Raw genomic sequence first — 18964 nt, 5'->3', positions numbered from 1 at the left:
AATAGATTGATTATGCCAGAAATGCAAGCAATATTACTTCCTATATTTTCCAGATGGCTAGCTGATTGTCCTAACAATACTGAATTTGAAATAACATCTTTATCATAAACTAAAGGATTGTACTGAACATAATTAAAATAAAGTTACATGTTTTTTCCCCTTATTTATTCTTTTATATTGTTTAGCAACATTTCATATTTTTATTCATATAGATTGTTTATAATTTGTGTTAGTTTCATTCATGTATATCATATAGATTTTGTTGCTATTAAGTGGAGTTTAAAAATAATGTTTATATTTTGTTACTTTTGGTAATTAAGAAAAATATTACTTTTTATATGTTGGTCTGGTAATTGGCCACCTTACAAAACTCTACAGTTGATTCTAATAATTTTTCAACTAAGTCTTTTGAGTATTTTAAGTATACAGAATACTGTCAGTAGGCTTCCCTGGTGGCTTAATGGTAAAGGATCTGCTTGCTTAGGCAGGAAACACGGATTCAATCCTTAGGTCAGGAAGATCCCCTGGAGAAAGAAATGGCAACCCACTCCAGTATTCTTGCCTAGGAAAATTCATGGATAGAGGAGGCTGGTGGGCTATATTCCATGGCGTCTCAGAAGAGTTGGACACGACTTAGTGTTTTAACAACAACATCATCAGTAAATAATGACTGTTTCCTTCATTCTTTTTGATGTACATGTATTACTTCCTTTCCTTTTTCTATTTGCATTGGAATAGACTTTTGGTAGAATATTTGGTTCAGTCCTTTAATTAATTTACAATATATTATTTCCTGTAGAAATACATAATACCTTAAATTGATTAATTAATTAGTTATTCACTGTGACTTTCTTTCATAACCTTTGATTTCTCTGATCTCAAGGTTATTCCAAGTTTTTGTTGGAAAACTCACTTTCTTGGAGGCCAGTATTTTTATCTCCAGGGAGTTATTTGTCAGCAACTGTGATGCTGAGATTTTGCTCTTTGCAAATATCTAGTTTTTATCTTCCAAAAACTCCTCACTCTTTCGGTGGCAACATGTCTGTCATTATAAGACACATTGTTTTTATTTGTTTTCTGTCATTTTAGTGAAATTTGAGGAGAGAAAGGGATAAATTCTCACTATTATTCAGCAATTTTGCTTTGGAAGTTAGGCTAGAAACACTTTGAAGGAATAAGTAATAAAATTTGGTGAATGGTTAGATAATGGAGAAGGAGGGGTCAAAATTGACCTTAAGATATGGTGGCTAGGTGAGTCTGAGAATGGGAATACCATGAATTAAAACCATGGAAAGAGACTAGACTCAAGATCAGAAATGATGCCTACTAATTTTTCCAGTAGTCATGTATGGATGTGAGAGTTGGACTGTGAAGAAAGCTGAGCGCCAAAAAATTGATGCTTTTGAACTGTGGTGTTGGAGAAGACTCTTGAGAGTCCCTTGGACTGCAAGAAGATCCAACCAGTCCATCCTAAAGGAGATCAGTCCTGGGTGTTCTTTGGAAGGACTGATGCTAAAGCTGAAACTCCAGTACTTTGGCCACCTCATGCGAAGAGTTGACTCATTGGAAAAGACTCTGATGCTGGGAGGGATTGGGGGCAGGAGGAGAGGGGACGACAGAGGATGAGATGTCTGGATGGCATCACTGACTCGATGGACGTGAGTTTGAGTGAACTCTGGGAGTTGGTGATGAACAGGGAGGCCTGGCGTGCTGCAATTCATGGGGTCGCAAAGAGTCGGACACGACCAAGCGACTGAACTGAACTGAACTGAACTGAAAGGATCCTTTAAAAAATTGCTTCAGAATGAACTCAGACACCCAGCCTTAGCGTATAATATTTGTTTAATAAGGTGTGTATAGATGGATGATGTAGAAGCATCCTTCGAGTGAATAGTAACTTTAGGCTTGGGGTGTTCCAAGAAGCTGTAAGGTGGATTTATGAGAGCTTCCCCAGTAACAGTCATACAAATCCTATTTTTAAGAGGCTCAGACTCTTGGCACACCCTGTAGGAAAAGGGTTGTTAGGTATTTGACCTGAAACCAAATGCCAAGTTTCAGAAACTCACTTAGTTTCTCACTAACTTATGTTAGTGGGCATTATCACCCCCTGCCCCTGCAACCATGTCTGCAGACACCCTGCCCTGAGCATCTAGTATTTATTTCTTCTTTCCTTATGTTCCAATCATACAAAAGAAAGCTAGTCCATCAGTAAGTTTTGTAAGTTTTCTTCATACCATTTGAAATATGAATAATGTCTCTGAAATACTGGTTGCATTTTTGATAAACCTTGGATCTTCTCAGTTCCTTCATGTTAGCAACTTAACGCACAATGATTTTCATTTAATGTATCAGATTAGCACTTTTCTCAATAGCTTATACTGCAGTCACCATCTACAGTGATTTTGGAGCCTCCAAAAATAAAGTCAGCCACTGTTTCCCCATCTATCTGCCATGAAGTGGTGGGACAGATGCCATGACCTTAGTTTTCTAATAAGTTTTGAGGGGCATGAAACTGAATGAACACTAACCTAATTTTTACTCAACCTGAGACATTTCTAATCTGTATTAGACGGAACAGGAATCTTGAATATTATCCTTCACTTTGTTACCTTTTAAAGATCACATACTTCTAAGTCTGATGAATTCCATAGATAATCTATCATTTGGTAGATTGCAAGAAGAGTCATAAGCATAAAGGTGTATATGCTCATTCCAGGTTTAGGTTAGCTCAGCCGAATATTTGTTATTTGACAAATGCTATCGTTATATAATGATCAAAGATGCTTTCTGTTCTTGGATACTCTGGTAAGTGGTTTGATGTATAAGTTTGGCTGATCTGTTTCTTATGGATCCTCTTAGATACCTTATACATACCAGGTATCATTTTGGTCATCTATAATCCACTGCATTTATATGTGAAAACTACATGGGAGTTGCTTAAACATTTTGGAATATATGACTGGTCATATGAAAGGTGATGTAATCTGAAGTGTGCTTGAAATTTTATAATGTTCACATGCTCATTAATTATAGGGCAATACATCATAAAGAAGATGCAGGTATTGCAGTATAACTTTAGGTAAATTAACCTCTTTGTGCCTCAGTTTCTTCATACAGAAAATGAGAATGCCAGGAGAATCAAATAAGTTAATATGTAAAGTGCTTAGACCAGTACTGACAATTAGTAAGCTAATTTTTGTTGTTAAGGTACTGCCTCACTCCTAAATTTTAGAATTTATTTTCACTATAGTTGGGCATCATATCTGCTGGGGAGCTACAAAAAATAAGAAATTACAGATATTTCTTATGTTTCCCACTGGAAAACCATATATCTAAAACATGAAAATGTTCTGTATGAAGGAACATTATTCCCAGTAGTAAAAAATTAAAGACTGTCATTCATAGTAAAGCAACATCTCTCTTTATTCCTTTTCTTCTCTTAGAGTGAGTCATCATAAGAATTATTTAATGGAAATCAGAATAAAAACAGGCTGTGTACGTTGTAATTGTGACTAATAGCTAAGTTTGACGAATGTTCAGAATTCCATTTGGTACATTCTATCTCCATTTGGTTATCACTAGTGTTGTACTTGTGGATGTTGTGTATATGGTAATACTTATACAAAGAACATTGGACTAAATGAAAATAGAAAGGCATGTAAAAGCAGGCATCCTGACCCATGTAAATGAAAAAAGTATGAGAAATATTTGGTGATTGTCTTAATCCAGGTAGTAAGAAACCGGGAATGAGGGCTGCAAAAGAAGCCTGAAACAAGATGTCAGGACATCTTAACGTTTGATTAACCAAGATGATATAATAATAGATCAGACTGATAGTTTTGGAATATTCATTTGTGAAGTAAACATAGGTTAGTTTATTTGAATATCTTGATTTGAATTTATAGCATAAAAGGTGAATTTCTTAGTATAGGCCTATTTGGAGTTATTTTAAAGTTATATATTAGCTTTGTTATATACTTATAACTTATTATCTATTAATGGTACTCACTTTAGCCCTTATTCTAATTCTAAGGGCTTACAGATTAATAGAACTTCTGCTAAGATTATGACCTATTTAACCTTATATCATGCCAAGAACATTCCCATGGTATTGTATCTATGTTTGCCACCTCATTGTTAGTTGAAGAAACTGAGGTGTAGGGAGATGAAATAACTTGTCTTAAGTCATACAGCTAGTAAATGGTTAAACTTAGAATTGAACAAGGACTCGGAGTCCAAAGCCTATTTATTAATCAGTGAGTTATATTGATTACTTCCATGTCATTTCCTTCTTTATCATAAAGCTAAACTAAAAGCAGGGATTTTCTTTCATTTTTTAATATACTAACTCTTAGTATAATGGTAAAAGTATACCAAGACTCTTAAAGTCTTTGGATTTATTAGAAACTGGGAGGTACTGAAATTCCTTAGAAAAGCTACAAGCTTTTGTCAGAGAGAGTTAGGTCTGAAAATGTGTTGTCAAGAATCTGCTCAGGAAAATGGGAGATGAATGATGCCACCACTACTCTTGCAGAATTTGGTTTGGTTTATAAAATTATTTGAGTTAAAGTGCCATCTATGATAAAGGAAGCTAATATTAAAGGGGCAGTCAAGACTCTTCATTGGGTTTAACTTATAACAAAATATTGGAGAAGGAAATGGCAACCCACTCCAGTATTCTTGCCTTGAGAATCACAAGGACAGAGGAGCCTGGCAGGCTACAGTCTATGGGGTCGCAAGAGTCGGACACGACTGAGAGACTAAGCACAGCACAGCACACAAAACAAAACATACTCTTAAATAGACATTAATGTTTACATACACTGAGGTTTAACAAGAAGATCTTTATTTGGGGTTGTATGTTCTTTTCTGCACTGACCATTTCTCTTCCTTGAATAACTGTTTAAATTAGAAGCAGAAACAACATGGCCTTCATCAGGTATCTTGGATATAGAATAAGTTTCATTCATTTAATTTTTAATACATTAAAAACCTTCTTTGAGTGTCTATCACAAGGTAGGTGTTTATTAGGTGTTCTCAAAATATGTCTCTCTTACATTTTTCCTCCCATGCATGTTTTCTAACTGATTTTCTGAAAGGGCTGACTATCTTCATCTAGAAATGAGGTAGTGGCAAGAAATAATATAAAATTATAAATCATTTTCAACTTGGAAGGTGACTGCTAGGATTCAGGCATTTAAAGGAGAATAGCATTTAAAAAAAAACAATGCTAAGAAAAGAATTTCAACTTACCAAAGATATTATCTTATTATTTAGGTCCGTATATTCTTGTGAATATGGTTTTGCAAACTTGCTGTCATAGTCAATATTATTGACTTTAAAGCTGATATGATGGTAGAAATATGTCTTTCCTGAGAAGGAGAAAAAAGAAAAAACAGTTTTCATTTTGTTCATTGTGTAACTACTTTCATTCCTAAGAAAAATCTTGTGAAACAGAATACTCCTATGAAATTTCAGGTAACTTGGCATTTAAATAGTATTAGTTCCTAGTGACTGTTGAAATAACTTTGGCATGCATATTAAATTATAACCTTGTCAAAGAATGTAAGTCATATTTTAGCGTTCTAATAAAATTCTTCATATGAGTGACTGCAGTTAATTATTTAAAAGATCTTTCTTATATACTCACTAATAGTAAAAAAAAAAAAGCAAAGTAAAATGAGATATCATTTTTCTTGAATTGTATTGGCAAATGTGACAAAAATAATAATACTCAAACTGGAGTGCCTATACTTAAATAAAAAGATTTTAAGCTAAAAATAGTATTGAATAATAAGAGACAAAGAAGATCATAACATAATAATATATGTAATGATAAAAGGGGTCAATTCATTAAGAAGACATAAAAATTTTAAATACATATGTACCCAACATCAGAGCATCTAAATACATTAAGTAAATACTGATAGATCTGAAGGGAGAAATAGACAATGATATAATAATAGTGTGTGTGTGTGTGTGTGTTTAGTCACTTCAGTTGCATCCAACTGTTTGCGACCCTGTGGACTAGAGCCCCCCAGGTTCCTCTGTCCATGGGATTCTCCAGGCAAGAATACTGGAGTGGGTTGCCATGCCCTTCTCCAGGGGATCTTCATGACCCAGGGATCAAACCTTCCTCTCCTTCACCTTGCATTGCAGTCGGATTCTTTACCCACTGAGCCATTGGGAAAGCCCCAAAGTTACCAGAAGCAAGAAAACAACAAAATCAGAGCAGAAATAATGTGAAGCAAAGATCAAGGTTTCTTGAAACTTTAAACAAGATCAAGAAAATTTAGCTAGACTGAGAAAAACAGAGAGAAGAGTCAAAACCAGAAATTAAAGAGAAAACTTTGCAACTGATACTACAGAAATACAAAGGATCATGAGACTGTTATGAACGATTATGCACCAAAAAGTTGACTAAACTAGAAGAGATAGATAAATTTTTAGAAACATACAACCTTCCAAGACTTAATCATGAAGAAACAGAAAATCTGAATGGACCAACAACGAGTTAGGAGTTTCAACCAATAATCAGAAACCTCCCCAAAGAGAAAAACCCAGGGCTAGATTGTTTCTCCAATGAATTCTACCAAACATTTAAGGAATTAATGTTAATCCTTCTCGAAATCATCTAGAAAATAGAAGAGAAAGGAACACTTCTAAATTCATTTTGTTGTTGTTTAGTTGCTAAGTCATGTCTGACTCTGCAACCCCATGGATTGTAGCCTGCCAGGTGCCTCTGTTTTGTGTTCTCCCAAGTAAGAATACTGGAGTTGGTTGTCATTTCCTTCTCCAGTAGATATTTCGACCCAGGAATCGAGCTGAAGTCTTCTGCATTGGCAGGTGGATTCTTTACCACTGAGCCACCAGGGAAGCTCAAACTCATTTTACAAGGCCAGTATTACCCTAATATCAAAACCAGATTAGGACACTGCAATAAAATCCGTAAGGAATATGGTACAAAAATCCTCAGCAAAATGATAGCAGACTGAATGTAACTATTAATACATGTTAAAAGGATCATACACCATAATCGAGATGTATCCCTGGAATTGAAGTAGTTCAATATACACAAATCAATAAATTTGATATACCATATTAATAGAATGACAGACAAAAATCACTGATCATCTCAATTGAGGCAGAAAAAGCATTTGATAAAATATAGCCTTTCACATTGTAAAAACCTAAGGGAGCAAGCCTCAACATAATGAAGGTGATACATGACAAATCCATGGTCAGCATGATAATCAAAGATGTAAGGTTGAAAGGTCAGGAACAAGATAAGGGTACCCACTCTCACTACTCCTATTTGACATAGTTCTAGAAATCCTAGCCAGAGCAATCAGGGAAGAGAAAGAAATAAAAGGCATCCAAATTAGAAAGGAAGAAGGAAACTTGTGATTTGTACATGGATGATCTTATATACAGAAAGTCCTATAGACTCTACCAAAAAACTGTTAGAACTAATTGAGTCAGTAAAGTTGTTGGATACAAAATCAGTTGTGTTTCTATACCCTAACAATGAAACATCTGAAATAATGTATAAGTGTATTGTGATAATCATTTTATAATATATGAGTGTATAGTAGTAACCATTTTGCAATATATATCAAATCAACTTGTTATATACCTTCCAGTGACATTAATGTCATATGTCAACTATATTTAAGTAAAGCTGTCAAAAGAAAGTTTCAAAGGAACATAGTATTTTGTCATTATATATTTTTATTCATAAATACTGTATGACTTCTTAATTTTCCATTAGAATATCAGGGTTGAAAATCTAGGCCATTAAGACAGTATTAGGCTTTATTAATGTGTTGAACTACTAAAAGAATTTTAAACACTAGAAAGGAAAGCCATTCCCTAGGTCTGTTATCCTGTTAGAGCTCTGAGTCCTGAATTAGAAGGTAAAGCGGTAAATTGAGTGCCACTGTTGGCATTTAAAGGAACTATCAGACTATTATATTAAAGGATTAGCTTCTGTCCTTCAAATGTAACCTAGACCTTAAGCAAGAAAAATTATGGACTATGATCTAAGTATTATTTTGATTGGTTTTTCCTTCCTAGAAGAGTCACATTTTTCAAAGGTTCCAGGTCACATTCTGGGCTACTCCTAGCCCAGACTATTATCCTGACCTAGCCCAGGACTATTATCCTGACCAGTTTTTCTCTTTGTGCCTTTATTTACTTTTGTTTGATTTCCAAGTGGTTTTTAAAACTGAGATATAATTGACACACACCATTATATTAGTTTCACGTGTGGTGATGGTAGTTTAGTCGCTAAGTCATGTCCGACTCATGACCCCATAGACTATAGCTCACCAGGCTCCTCTGTCCATGGGATTTTCCAGGCAAGAATACTGGAGTGGGTTGCCATTTCCTTCTCCAGGGAATCTTCCCAACTCAGGGCTCGAACCCAGATCTCCTGCACTGCAGGCAGATTCTTTACCAATTGAGCTACCAGAGTTTCATGTGTACAATATAATAATTCAATATATGTACATATTGAAAAATGATCACCATAATAAGTCTAGGTAACATCCTTCCAAGTGATTTTTGTGCACATTAAAGCTTGAAAAGCAGGGTTTAGATAAGTGGCTCTAAGCCCGCACTTTCAATTAAGATCATATGTGGACTTTGAAGAACTATCATTCTTTGTGTTCTCTCCCACAGATTTGTTTATTGGACTCGGTGGGAACATGAATGTTGTTTTAATTAAGAGCTCTAGATGCTTCTGAGGCCAGGGTTAAGTACCTGCGCTCCCGAGCATATTCATGAGGGTCGGGTTCAGCCTTTGGTCCTAGGGTAGATAACAGGGTCTGTTCTGCATGGGTTTGGTAGAGGCAGAGTGGTGCAGCCCACATTAGTCATTGTGTGGCAAAATCTGGGATATCTGTGGGAAGGGAGGGTCCTCAAAGACAGAGAAGGAGAAGCTCAAAGTTTGTTCTTCATGTAGGAGTCATCTTTCCTGAATCTCTCCTGAGACAGGGAAGGGTAGACGTTCCTGAATTTCCAGGCCCTTCTGCCTGTGGCCATGGTGGTAGCAGGTAAGGGTCTGTGCTGAAGCCTTTAAAGGCATATTCTGAAGATGCTACTGTGATTTCTGCACATTATTTCCCTTGAGGAAGAAACCTAGAGGAGGAAGCAGAAGAGGAAGACATAGCAGGCTCTCAGGTAAATGTCCTATTATGGGCTATGTCCTCCTTACTTCTTGAAATGCCATGGTTTTGCAACTGAAAAATTTTACTTTTGTACCTTTGGTGTTCCTGCCTAACAAGTGTTTTTCAATTTATTTTATTTCCTGTGATAGTCAAAGGTTAAGTCTTTATACTACTTCTCTCCTATATCCCAAATTCTTCTTTTCTTTTTCTGTTCAGATTTCTGATGGGCCTTTAGCAATTCCCATCACAAATTAATGACTTGCAACTACAGAAAATTTTCCCTTTGTGCTAGATCACTTGGGAAGTTAGTGGTAGCTAAGATTCCTATGTGGGATGAAGTGGGGGCCTGGGATTATCAGTGAAGGGAAATGTAGTGTTTAGTTCCTGTATGGATGCTCCATCAGTTCTCTGTACACCAAGATTAAGAAAATGCACATCGAGAGAGGATGGCATTAACGGTCCAGAATAACATAGACTTTTCTAGAAAAGAAGAATAATTATGAGACACAACCTCTCTAGAATTCTAAAGAAAGAATATGGGAGTTCTATGTGGCTTGACATTTGAATAAGACTGAAGTTTTTTATGACTAGATTTAGATTATGATTTGCTTATTTTTCTGCCAATAAATATCACAACAGTTATATGTCCTTCAGCAAATATTAGGCTCCTGATATCAGTTTGTCTCATCAGAGCTGATGTTATTCACTTGGTCCACGTGCCAGATTTCTCCCCTACTCTTTGTATCATTCCAAAACTACTGAGAAGTAATAAAAAAATGCTGCTTTTTATGTTGAATTTTCTACCTGTCTTATGATAAATAGAATTCTTTCTGTGGTCAGGACCATACATATATTGTGGGCTTATAATTTAACTGATAACAGCATTTGTGTACTTGTCCTCGAATTTTCCACCCCAGCTCTTTCTCACACATGGTGACTTATTTGCTCAAAACTGGATCCCAGTGGCCACCAATTGCTCCCATTTTTGGCTGCTATTACCTTAAAAAATGAATCACCTGAAATACTACCAGCTTGGTCCTTGGTTTCTGTTCTCAATGTTTAGGACTTGTTAAAAGTAGTTCTCTAAACTAGGATCTGGAGAGTCAAAGAAATGCTTTTTTCCAAAGACTACTAGTTAATATTAAACTTAGCCCTGAAGAAAAAGTCTAGGAAAAGTACCTCACATATTTATTAATATCATTTTGTTCTTTGCTAAGAAGCAAAAACAAAAAAAAGAATATAAATTTCAATTCAAGAAGGAATAATTTTTGCCTTGACTCTGTTTTCCCTTTCTTTTCCTGTTCCTTGAAAGTGAGATTGCTATTTTGGGATTAACAGTTTCCATTTACAGTTGGCACAGGAATACTTGAAATTTCCTGAATTACCAGTAGTGAGAAAACCATCCAGACAGATTAACATTCTCCATGCATATTCCGAAACTTCCCTGGAAGTCTCATCTGCTCATTTCCTCATCAATTACTCACAGCCTAACCTAGATAGAATTTTAACTTCCTGAGGAAGACATTATGTGCTACTTCTTGATATTCTACCTTCTCTTTTCCTATAGCAATGTAGTTTGTGATTTTTAACTGAGGAAATTCTATCCAGAAATAAAAATCTATGTTTTTCTGCCCCTGTTTATTCCATCTGGGAGTGATGGAGTGCACTTAGGTTCTGACAAATGGAATGAAAGAGAAAAGGGTATGTGCAGCGCCTGAGATGTTTTTCTTATTGATAGAAAACAAACTCATCTCCTTCCTACTCTGCCTTCTGTCTGGCTGGAATGAGAACTTAATGGTCAGAACTGACACCATCACTTTGAACATTAAGATCTAGACAATGGCAGTAGCATAGCAAGATTGAAGGAGACTGGGTCCCTGAAATCTTGAAGTGACAAACTGAACCTGAGTCACTGACCTCTAAACTTATTTGTACCTATTTGTACCTCTGAATCTTATATTATATCTGTCTCCTTCCAGATCAGTAGTTCTGACTTTGGCTGAACATTAGAACCATCTGGGGAGCTTTTAAAGTTAAAATTTTCATTCCAGATAGCATTTTTTTTTTGTAGTTCATTTTATTTTTATTTTTGCTTACAATTACACTTTTATTATTATTATTATTTTTACTTTACAATATTGTATTGGTTTTGCCATACATCATTTTTGAGTGGGGCTTTTGTATTAGTATTCTTTTAAAAAGGTTTCCAGGTGATTCTAAGGTGCAGTCAGGGCTAAAATTTATTACTCTAGATCAGGGATGAGCAAACTATGAAATTTAGCCTGCTGCTGAGTTTTGTATGGCCTATGAGCTAAGACTCATAGACTATTTTCTTGGGCTCCAAAATCACTGCAGATGGTGACTGCAGCCATGAAATTAAAAGGCACTTGCTCCTTGGAAGAGAAGCAATGGCAAATCTATACAGCGTATTAAAAAGCAGAGACATTACTTTGCCTACAAAAGTCCCTATAGTCAAAGACATGGTTTTTACAGTAGTTATGTATGGATGTGAGAGCTGCACAGTAAAAAAGGCTGAGTGCTAAAGAACTGATGCTTTCGAACCGTGGTGCTGAGAAGACTGAGAGTCCCTTGGACAGCAAGAAAATCAAAGCAGTCAACCAGAAAGGAAATCAACCCTGAATATTCATTGGAAGGGCTGATGGTGAAGCTGAAGCTTTAATACTTCGGCCACCTGATGCTATGAGCTGACTCATTAGAAAAGATATTGATGCTGGGAAGGATTGAAGGCAGGTAGAGAAGTGGATGACAGAGGATGAGATGGTTGGATGGCATCATGACTCAATGGACATGAGTTTGAGTAAACTCTGGGGGATGGTGAAGGACAGGGAAGCCTAGTGTGCTGCAGTCCATGGGGTCACAAAGAGTCAGACATGGTTGAGCAACTGAACACAGCAAACGAGCTAAGAAGGTTTTCACATTTTTTAAAAGTTGAAAAAAGTAAAAATAATATTTTATGTCCTGTGAAAATTACCTGAAATTCAAATTTCAATGTCCATGAGTAAAGCTTTATTGGAAATTAGTTATGTCCACTTATTTACATATTGGCTACAGTAGCACTACAACATTAGACTCGAGTTGTGATAGACTATTATCACCCACAGAGTGGAAATTGTATACTGTCTGACGCTTTACAGGAAAAGTGTGCTGACCCTGTACTAGAAGCTGAGCACTTTAGGAAAAGGACTAATGTGATATTCTAGAAACTCTCCTCCACTAGTGGTATACTCCCTTGATAGCACCTACCCTACTCTTTTCATTAAGTACATAGTAGTCACCCAGTGGGGCTTCTCTGGTGGCTCAGTTGGTAAAGAAAGTGCCTGCAATGCAGATTGCCTGCAACACTGGAGACCTGGGTTGGGAAGATTCCTTAGAGAAGGAAATGGCAACCCACTCCAATATTCGTGCCTGGGAATTCCTAGGGACAGAGGAGCCTGGTGGGCTACGTCCATGGGGTTGTAAGAGTTGGACACAACTTAGTGACTAAACCATCACCACCAGTCACCCAGTGAATGGCTTGTTGGATTGAATTTGTGTCCAATTTCAGATATATGGGCTTCCCTGGTATCTCAGATAGTAAAAAAATCTGCCTGCAATGCAGGAGACCTGAGTTCAATCTTTGGGTTGGGAAGATTCCCGGAGAAGGAATTGGCTACCCACTCCAGTATTCTTACCTGGAGAATCCCCATGGACAGAGGAGCCTGGTGGGCTATAGTCCATGGGGTCACAAAGAGTCAGATACGACTGAGTGACTCAGACTTCAGATATAATGGGAGAAAGAAGAGGGCACTCTTTCTATCATCTCTTAAAAAGTTAACCAAATAGACAACACAACATTATCATTCTATAGAGTCGTGAAGTAGAAAAAGGTAGGTTTTTGGAGTGAATATTTGTGCTGTGCTTTGGTTTGTCCAGCTGTACTTGTTTAATTGGTCATTGGCCCAAGGGAATGAGTCCTTATTGAGAGGAGATGGGCAGTTACTTCCATGTTTGGTGTCTGGAATAGTGAACTAGAAAATCTTAAAATGGTGATGGAAGCCTTATTTAAGAGACTGCCTTTAAATGATACCAAAACATCTGGATAAAAAGTAAAAAATTGTTTAATCAGATTGAGATTTTGTTTATTTAGTGACAAACAGGTATATTCTTAAAAGGGTCTTTTGATTTAATTTTTAGTTCATTCAGGATATTGTGAATCATGTAGGTGGCCTAAAAGCAAAAACAAATGGTCTGTAAAAAGACAAAGAAATAAAATCTAGGACTTCGGAAACTCTATCAAAGTACTTTACACAGTATTAGGATACTCTATTCCTGTTTTTACAGGTGTACTATGATTTGAGAAAACTTACATTATTAACAAAATTATTTATTATTTTCATACAAAGGTATTTAATTTTGGATCTTCTCCTTTGTGGAAGTTTTTATAAGACATTAACTTTTATAATTTCTGGGAAATAGGTATTACTATGACTAACTCCAAGAGTGTATCTTAAATATATTAGAATTCATACTCATTTCTCCCATGAGTAGTTTCTTCTGGGCCCAATGAAATGATCTGAATTTAATTGTTTTAGAATAAACTGCAAGTGGTGATTATGTATATCATATGCATATCATATGCATATAAGGTATTAGTATCAGTTCAGTCGCTCTCTGCGACCCCATGAATCTCAGCACGCCAGGCCTCCCTGTCCATCACCATTTCCCGGAGTTCACTCAAACTCACGTCTACTGAGTCGGTGATGCCATCCAGCCATCTCATCCTCTGTCATCCCCTTCTCCTCCTGCCCCTAATCCCTCCCAGCATCAGAGTCTTTTCCAATGAGTCAACTCTTCGCATGAGGTGGCCAAAGTACTGGAGTTTCAGCTTTAGCATCAGTCCTTCCAAAGAAATCCCAGGGCTGATCTCTTTAGAATGGACTGGTTGGATCTCCTTGCAGTCCAAGGGACTCTCAAGAGTCTTGTCCAACACCACAGTTCAAAAGCATCAATTCTTTGGCGCTCAGCCTTCTTCACAGTCCAACTCTCACATCCATACATGACCACAGGAAAAACCATAGCCTTGACTAGACAGACCTTTGTTGCCAAAGTAACGTCTCTGATTTTGAATATGCTATCTAGGTTGGTCATAACTTTCCTTCCAAGGAGTAAGCGTCTTTTAATTTCATGGCTGCAGTCACCGTCTGCAGTGATTTTGGAGCCCCCAGAAATAAAGTCTGACACTATTTCCACTGTTTCCCCATCTATTTCCCATGAAGTGATGGGACCAGATGCCATGATCTTCGTTGTCTGAAGGTTGAGCTTTAAGCCAACTTTTGCACTCACCTCTTTCACTTTCATCAAGAGGCTTTTTAGTTCCTCTTCACTTTCTGCCATAAGGGTGGTGTCATCTGCATATCTGAGGTTATTGATATTTCTCCCAGCAATCTTGATTCCAGCTTGTGCTTCTTCCAGCCCAGCGTTTCTCATGATGTACTCTGCATATAAGTTAAATAGGCATGGTGACAATATACGGCCTTGACGTACTCCTTTTCCTATTTGGAACCAGTCTGTTGTTCCATGTCCAGTTCTAACTGTTGCTTCCTGATCTACATACAGGTTTCTCAAGAGGCAGGGCAGGTGGTCTGGTATGCCCATCTCTTTCAGAATTTTCCACAGTTTATTGTGATCCACACAGTCAAAGGCTTTGGCATAGTCAATAAAGCAGAAATAGATGTTTTCCTGGAACTCTCTTGCTTTTTCCCATGATCCAGAGGATGTTGGCAATTTGATCTCTGGTTCCTCTGCTTTTTCTAAAACCAGCTTGAACATCTGGAAATTCATGGTTCACATATTGCTGAAGCCTGGCTTGGAGAATTTTGAGCATTACTTTACTAGCGTGTGAGATGAGTACAATTGTGCGGTAGTGTGGTCATTCTTTGGCATTGCCTTTCTTTGGGATTGGAATGAAAACTGACCTTTTCAAGTCCTGTGGGCACTGCTGAGTTTTCCAAATTTGCTGGCATATTGAGTGCAGCACTTTCACAGCATCATCTTTCAGGATTTGAAATAGCTCAACTGGAATTCCATCACCTCCACTAGCTTTGTTCGTAGTGATGCTTTCTAAGGCCCATTTGACTTCACATTCCAGGATGTCTAGCTCTAGGTGAGTGATCATACCATCATGATTATCTGGGTCGTGAAGATCTTTTTTGTACAGTTCTTCTGTGTATTCTTGCCACCTATTCTTACTATCTTCTGCTTCTGTTAGATCCATACCATTTCTGTCCTTTATCGAGCCCATCTTTGCATGAAATGTTCCCTTGGTATCTCTAAGTTTCTTGAAGCGATCTCTATTCTTTCCCATTCTGTTGTTTTCCTCTATTTCTTTGCATTGATCGCTGAGAAAGGCTTTTTTATCTCTTCTTGCTATTCTTTGGAACTCTGCATTCAGATGCTTATATCTTTCCTTTTCTCCTTTGCTTTTCGCTTCTCTTCTTTTCACAGCTATTTGTAAGGCCTCCCCAGACAGCCATTTTGCTTTTTTGCATTTCTTTTCCATGGGGATGGTCTTGATCCCTGTCTCCTGTACAATGTCATGAACCTCAGTCCATAGTTCATCAGGCAGTCTATGTATCAGATCTAGTCCCTTAAATCTATTTCTCACTTTCACTGTATAATCATAAGTGATTTGATTTAGGTCATACCTGAATGGTCTAGTGGTTTTCCCTACTTTCTTCAGTTTAAGTCTGAATTTGGCAATAAGGAGCTCATGATCTGAGCCACAGTCAGCTCCCGGTCTTGTTTTTGCTCACTGTATAGAGTTTCTCCATCTTTGGCTGCCAAGAATATAATCAATCTGATTTCGGTGTTGACCATCTGGTGATGTCCATGTGTAGAGTCTTCTCTTGTGTTGTTGGAAGAAGGTGTTTTCTATGACCAGTGCGTTCTCTTGGCAAAACTCTATTAGTCTTTGCCCTGCTTCATTCCATATTCCAAGGCCAAATATGTGTATTATATATACATTGGGCTACTCCTGATAGCTCAGATGGTAAAGAATCTGCCTGCAGTGCAGAGACCTGGGTTCAATCCCTGGATCAGGAAAATTCCCTGGAGCAGGAAATGGCTAACCATGGCAATGTTCTTGCCTGGAGAATTCCATGGACAGAGTAGCCTGGTGAGCTACAGTCCATGGAGTCACAAAAAGTCAGACATGACTGAGCAACTAACACTTCCACTTTCATATATCCATTATATGCAACACAATGCATATATTTGTACTATATACACATGTATATAGACTGGTATTTCAAACAAGAATATTTTATAGGGTGAACCATAAAAATTTGATTTAATTCTTTAGTATTAAAAAGTCTTACCATCACTATAAACCCAAAACAGGATCTCAATTCAGAAAGTGAGATATCCAGGTCCATTTAATAATCAAAATTTGAACTTAAATTTGAGATAGTTTCCTTCCCAACCTCTTTACCCACTAAGTCTGGCTATTCCTCCTTTTCCACTTAATATACAGGATTTGGACCCCCGTAGGTGCCTACTTGAATGGTTGAGAATTTGGCATCTAGCTCTTGTGCTCTAGGAACTTAGTTTGTATTTACAATTAACTTCTTTCTAGTTTTTCTTTTTTTTCCTGGATTTTGATATTCATTTTTCTACTCATTACTGGTGATGTTTCAACTACAGTTCCTTTACACGAACAAATGTAGTAATTCCAGCTTAATTTTACTCATTCATTAGCATTTAAGTAGCTGGAGATACTTCCTATTCTTTAACTGAAGATCTGATTACCCCTCCAGGTGGCCTCTTGAAAAGGACCTTAGGTGATGGGCTTTTTTCTAGGGTGGTCTATATCTGTTTCACAGGGAACATTTTATGCATTATTTGTCTCAAAGACTAGTTGTTCAAATGGCCCAAGGGTACTGTCTTCTCTTCACTCTGCTTAAACAAGCACCACATCTCTTGCCTTTTAGAATGTCCACATGTGAGTCAGAGTCCAGTCCACTCTCTTCTTGGATCCGCAAGTCTTCTTAGGGTTGCATTGGTCTCTTTCAAAGTCCTTCTCTCAGCTTGATTTAAAGGGAAATACATCACCTATTCTTCACATATCAGGGTGGTTGTAGCTGTATGGGAAATTACAGCGCACCTGTCTCTAAAGATAACCTATTCAAATATCCTTGCCTATCTCCAGTTTCTGGCACTTTTACACACTTGATGAAAGGCAACATCTGTCTCGAGTGGGCACCTCTTACTCAAAGGTTTATGGGCATATACTATGACTATGACTCTTGTTTTGGCTGTGGTAGCAGCTGGCATTATGACCTACCTAATGATAGTGTTCACACAATTGTGTCTGTCTCTGGAAGATGAAACAGATGGTAGTAAAACACACAGTTACTGAGGAGATGGCCTCTTTATTCCATTACACACAACTCGATTTCTCTTTATCCAAGTTCTTGTCCTCTTATAAATGGAAATGAATGTTTATTTAGCCAGAAAGCCTCTTTCTAAATGTATTTTATTTTTTTTAAATACTACGATGATTTACAGCAGTTGTTCCCATCCTGTAAGCCATGAATTATATAGGGTAGGGGTAAGTTGGCAATAGAGATGATTCTGGGGAAAAATATATATATATATATGTATATACACCAGGCATTTTTTCTATACTTAAAAACAATTCTTATACATATGTCATTTTCAAACATATATAGATGTAATTAAGCAGGTTAACTAAAAGCATTACTAAGTTTATATTGTTTATGCCTTTTTTAATTCAAGAAGTATTTATTCTCTTGAGGGAATGTAGGGAAAAATTTCCCCTATAAAAAGTCCTCATTCTTAAAAAGGTTAGGAAAGAGGGAGTTAAAGGCAGTAATGAGAATAGAACAGAAAACTTGGCACAAAAAGCTATTTTTAAGAAAAACAACCTGGAAGTAAAGCATTAGTAACTGAGCTGTGTCCTACTCTTTGTGACCCCATGGATTGTAGCCCTCCAGGCTCTTCTGTCCATGAGATTCTCCAGGCAAGAATACTGGAGTGGCTTGCCATGCCCTCCTCCAGGGGATCTTCCTAACCCAGGGATCGAACTTGTGTCTCCTGCTTTGCACGCAGATTCTTCACCATCTGAGCCACAGGGAAAGCCCCCAGGATGACTCCATATTTTTTTCTATAGTATGCAAAATATAGGAAAATACTGTTCTGACAGTTTAAATTTTATTCCTCAATAATAGGGAAAATTCTACTTTTTAGTAAGAATTTTATGAGAAGAAAACTTAGTATAGAGAAAAAATTACAGGCCTTGGGATAAGAAACCTTAGAATCCCATGTTATAGACTTATGTTTATTTGTTAACTCACTGACTTTCTCTTCAGAAAGTTCTATGTTCAGCAAAGGTAGGGGCTATGACTACTTGATTCAATAATACATTGAATTGAGAACATAAATCTTTACCCAGAAACCACCACATCAAATCTTTGGATGCAGAATGCCCTAAGCCAAAGTTTGCTAAAGAACAATCTCATTAAATGTTATTAACCACGAGAAATTCTCTCTGTCTAGTAATCTTATAGGACTGCTTTCCTTCTCTCATTCTCAAAATTCCTAATTTTCCCAACAATAATAATTCTGTGTGATCAGAAAATCAGGCATATTGAGTACTCACCATAAGTGACAAAACAAACAATGAGTCCGATGACTAGTATGGCGATGACCATCGTTAAGATACACAGGGTAATTTTTCCACACCTTGTGATTTTCATTTTTGTGTTTGAATCCAT

The 18964-nt window shown here is 37.0% G+C and overlaps 1 protein-coding gene across 1 annotated transcript in view; it reads right to left on the bottom strand.

Annotated features, from left to right (window-relative positions):
• The window catches only part of LOC147370581 (transmembrane protease serine 11C-like), a 62143-nt gene extending 43179 nt beyond the window's left edge, over positions 1-18964 (bottom strand). The window contains exons 1-2 of the mRNA XM_086407329.1: positions 18850-18964; positions 5254-5372 (exon numbers count right to left, since the gene is read on the bottom strand). Coding sequence (XP_086263455.1) covers positions 5254-5372; positions 18850-18964 — 234 coding nt within the window. The remainder of the gene's footprint in view (positions 1-5253; positions 5373-18849) is intronic.

The sequence above is a fragment of the Bos grunniens genome, chromosome 6 (genome assembly GCF_055505025.1).
Source record: "Bos grunniens cultivar Pamir isolate PY7600 chromosome 6, Bosgru_T2T1.0, whole genome shotgun sequence".
NCBI classification, from domain to species: domain Eukaryota; kingdom Metazoa; phylum Chordata; class Mammalia; order Artiodactyla; family Bovidae; genus Bos; species Bos grunniens.
This window is presented reverse-complemented; position numbering and strand designations above follow the sequence as displayed.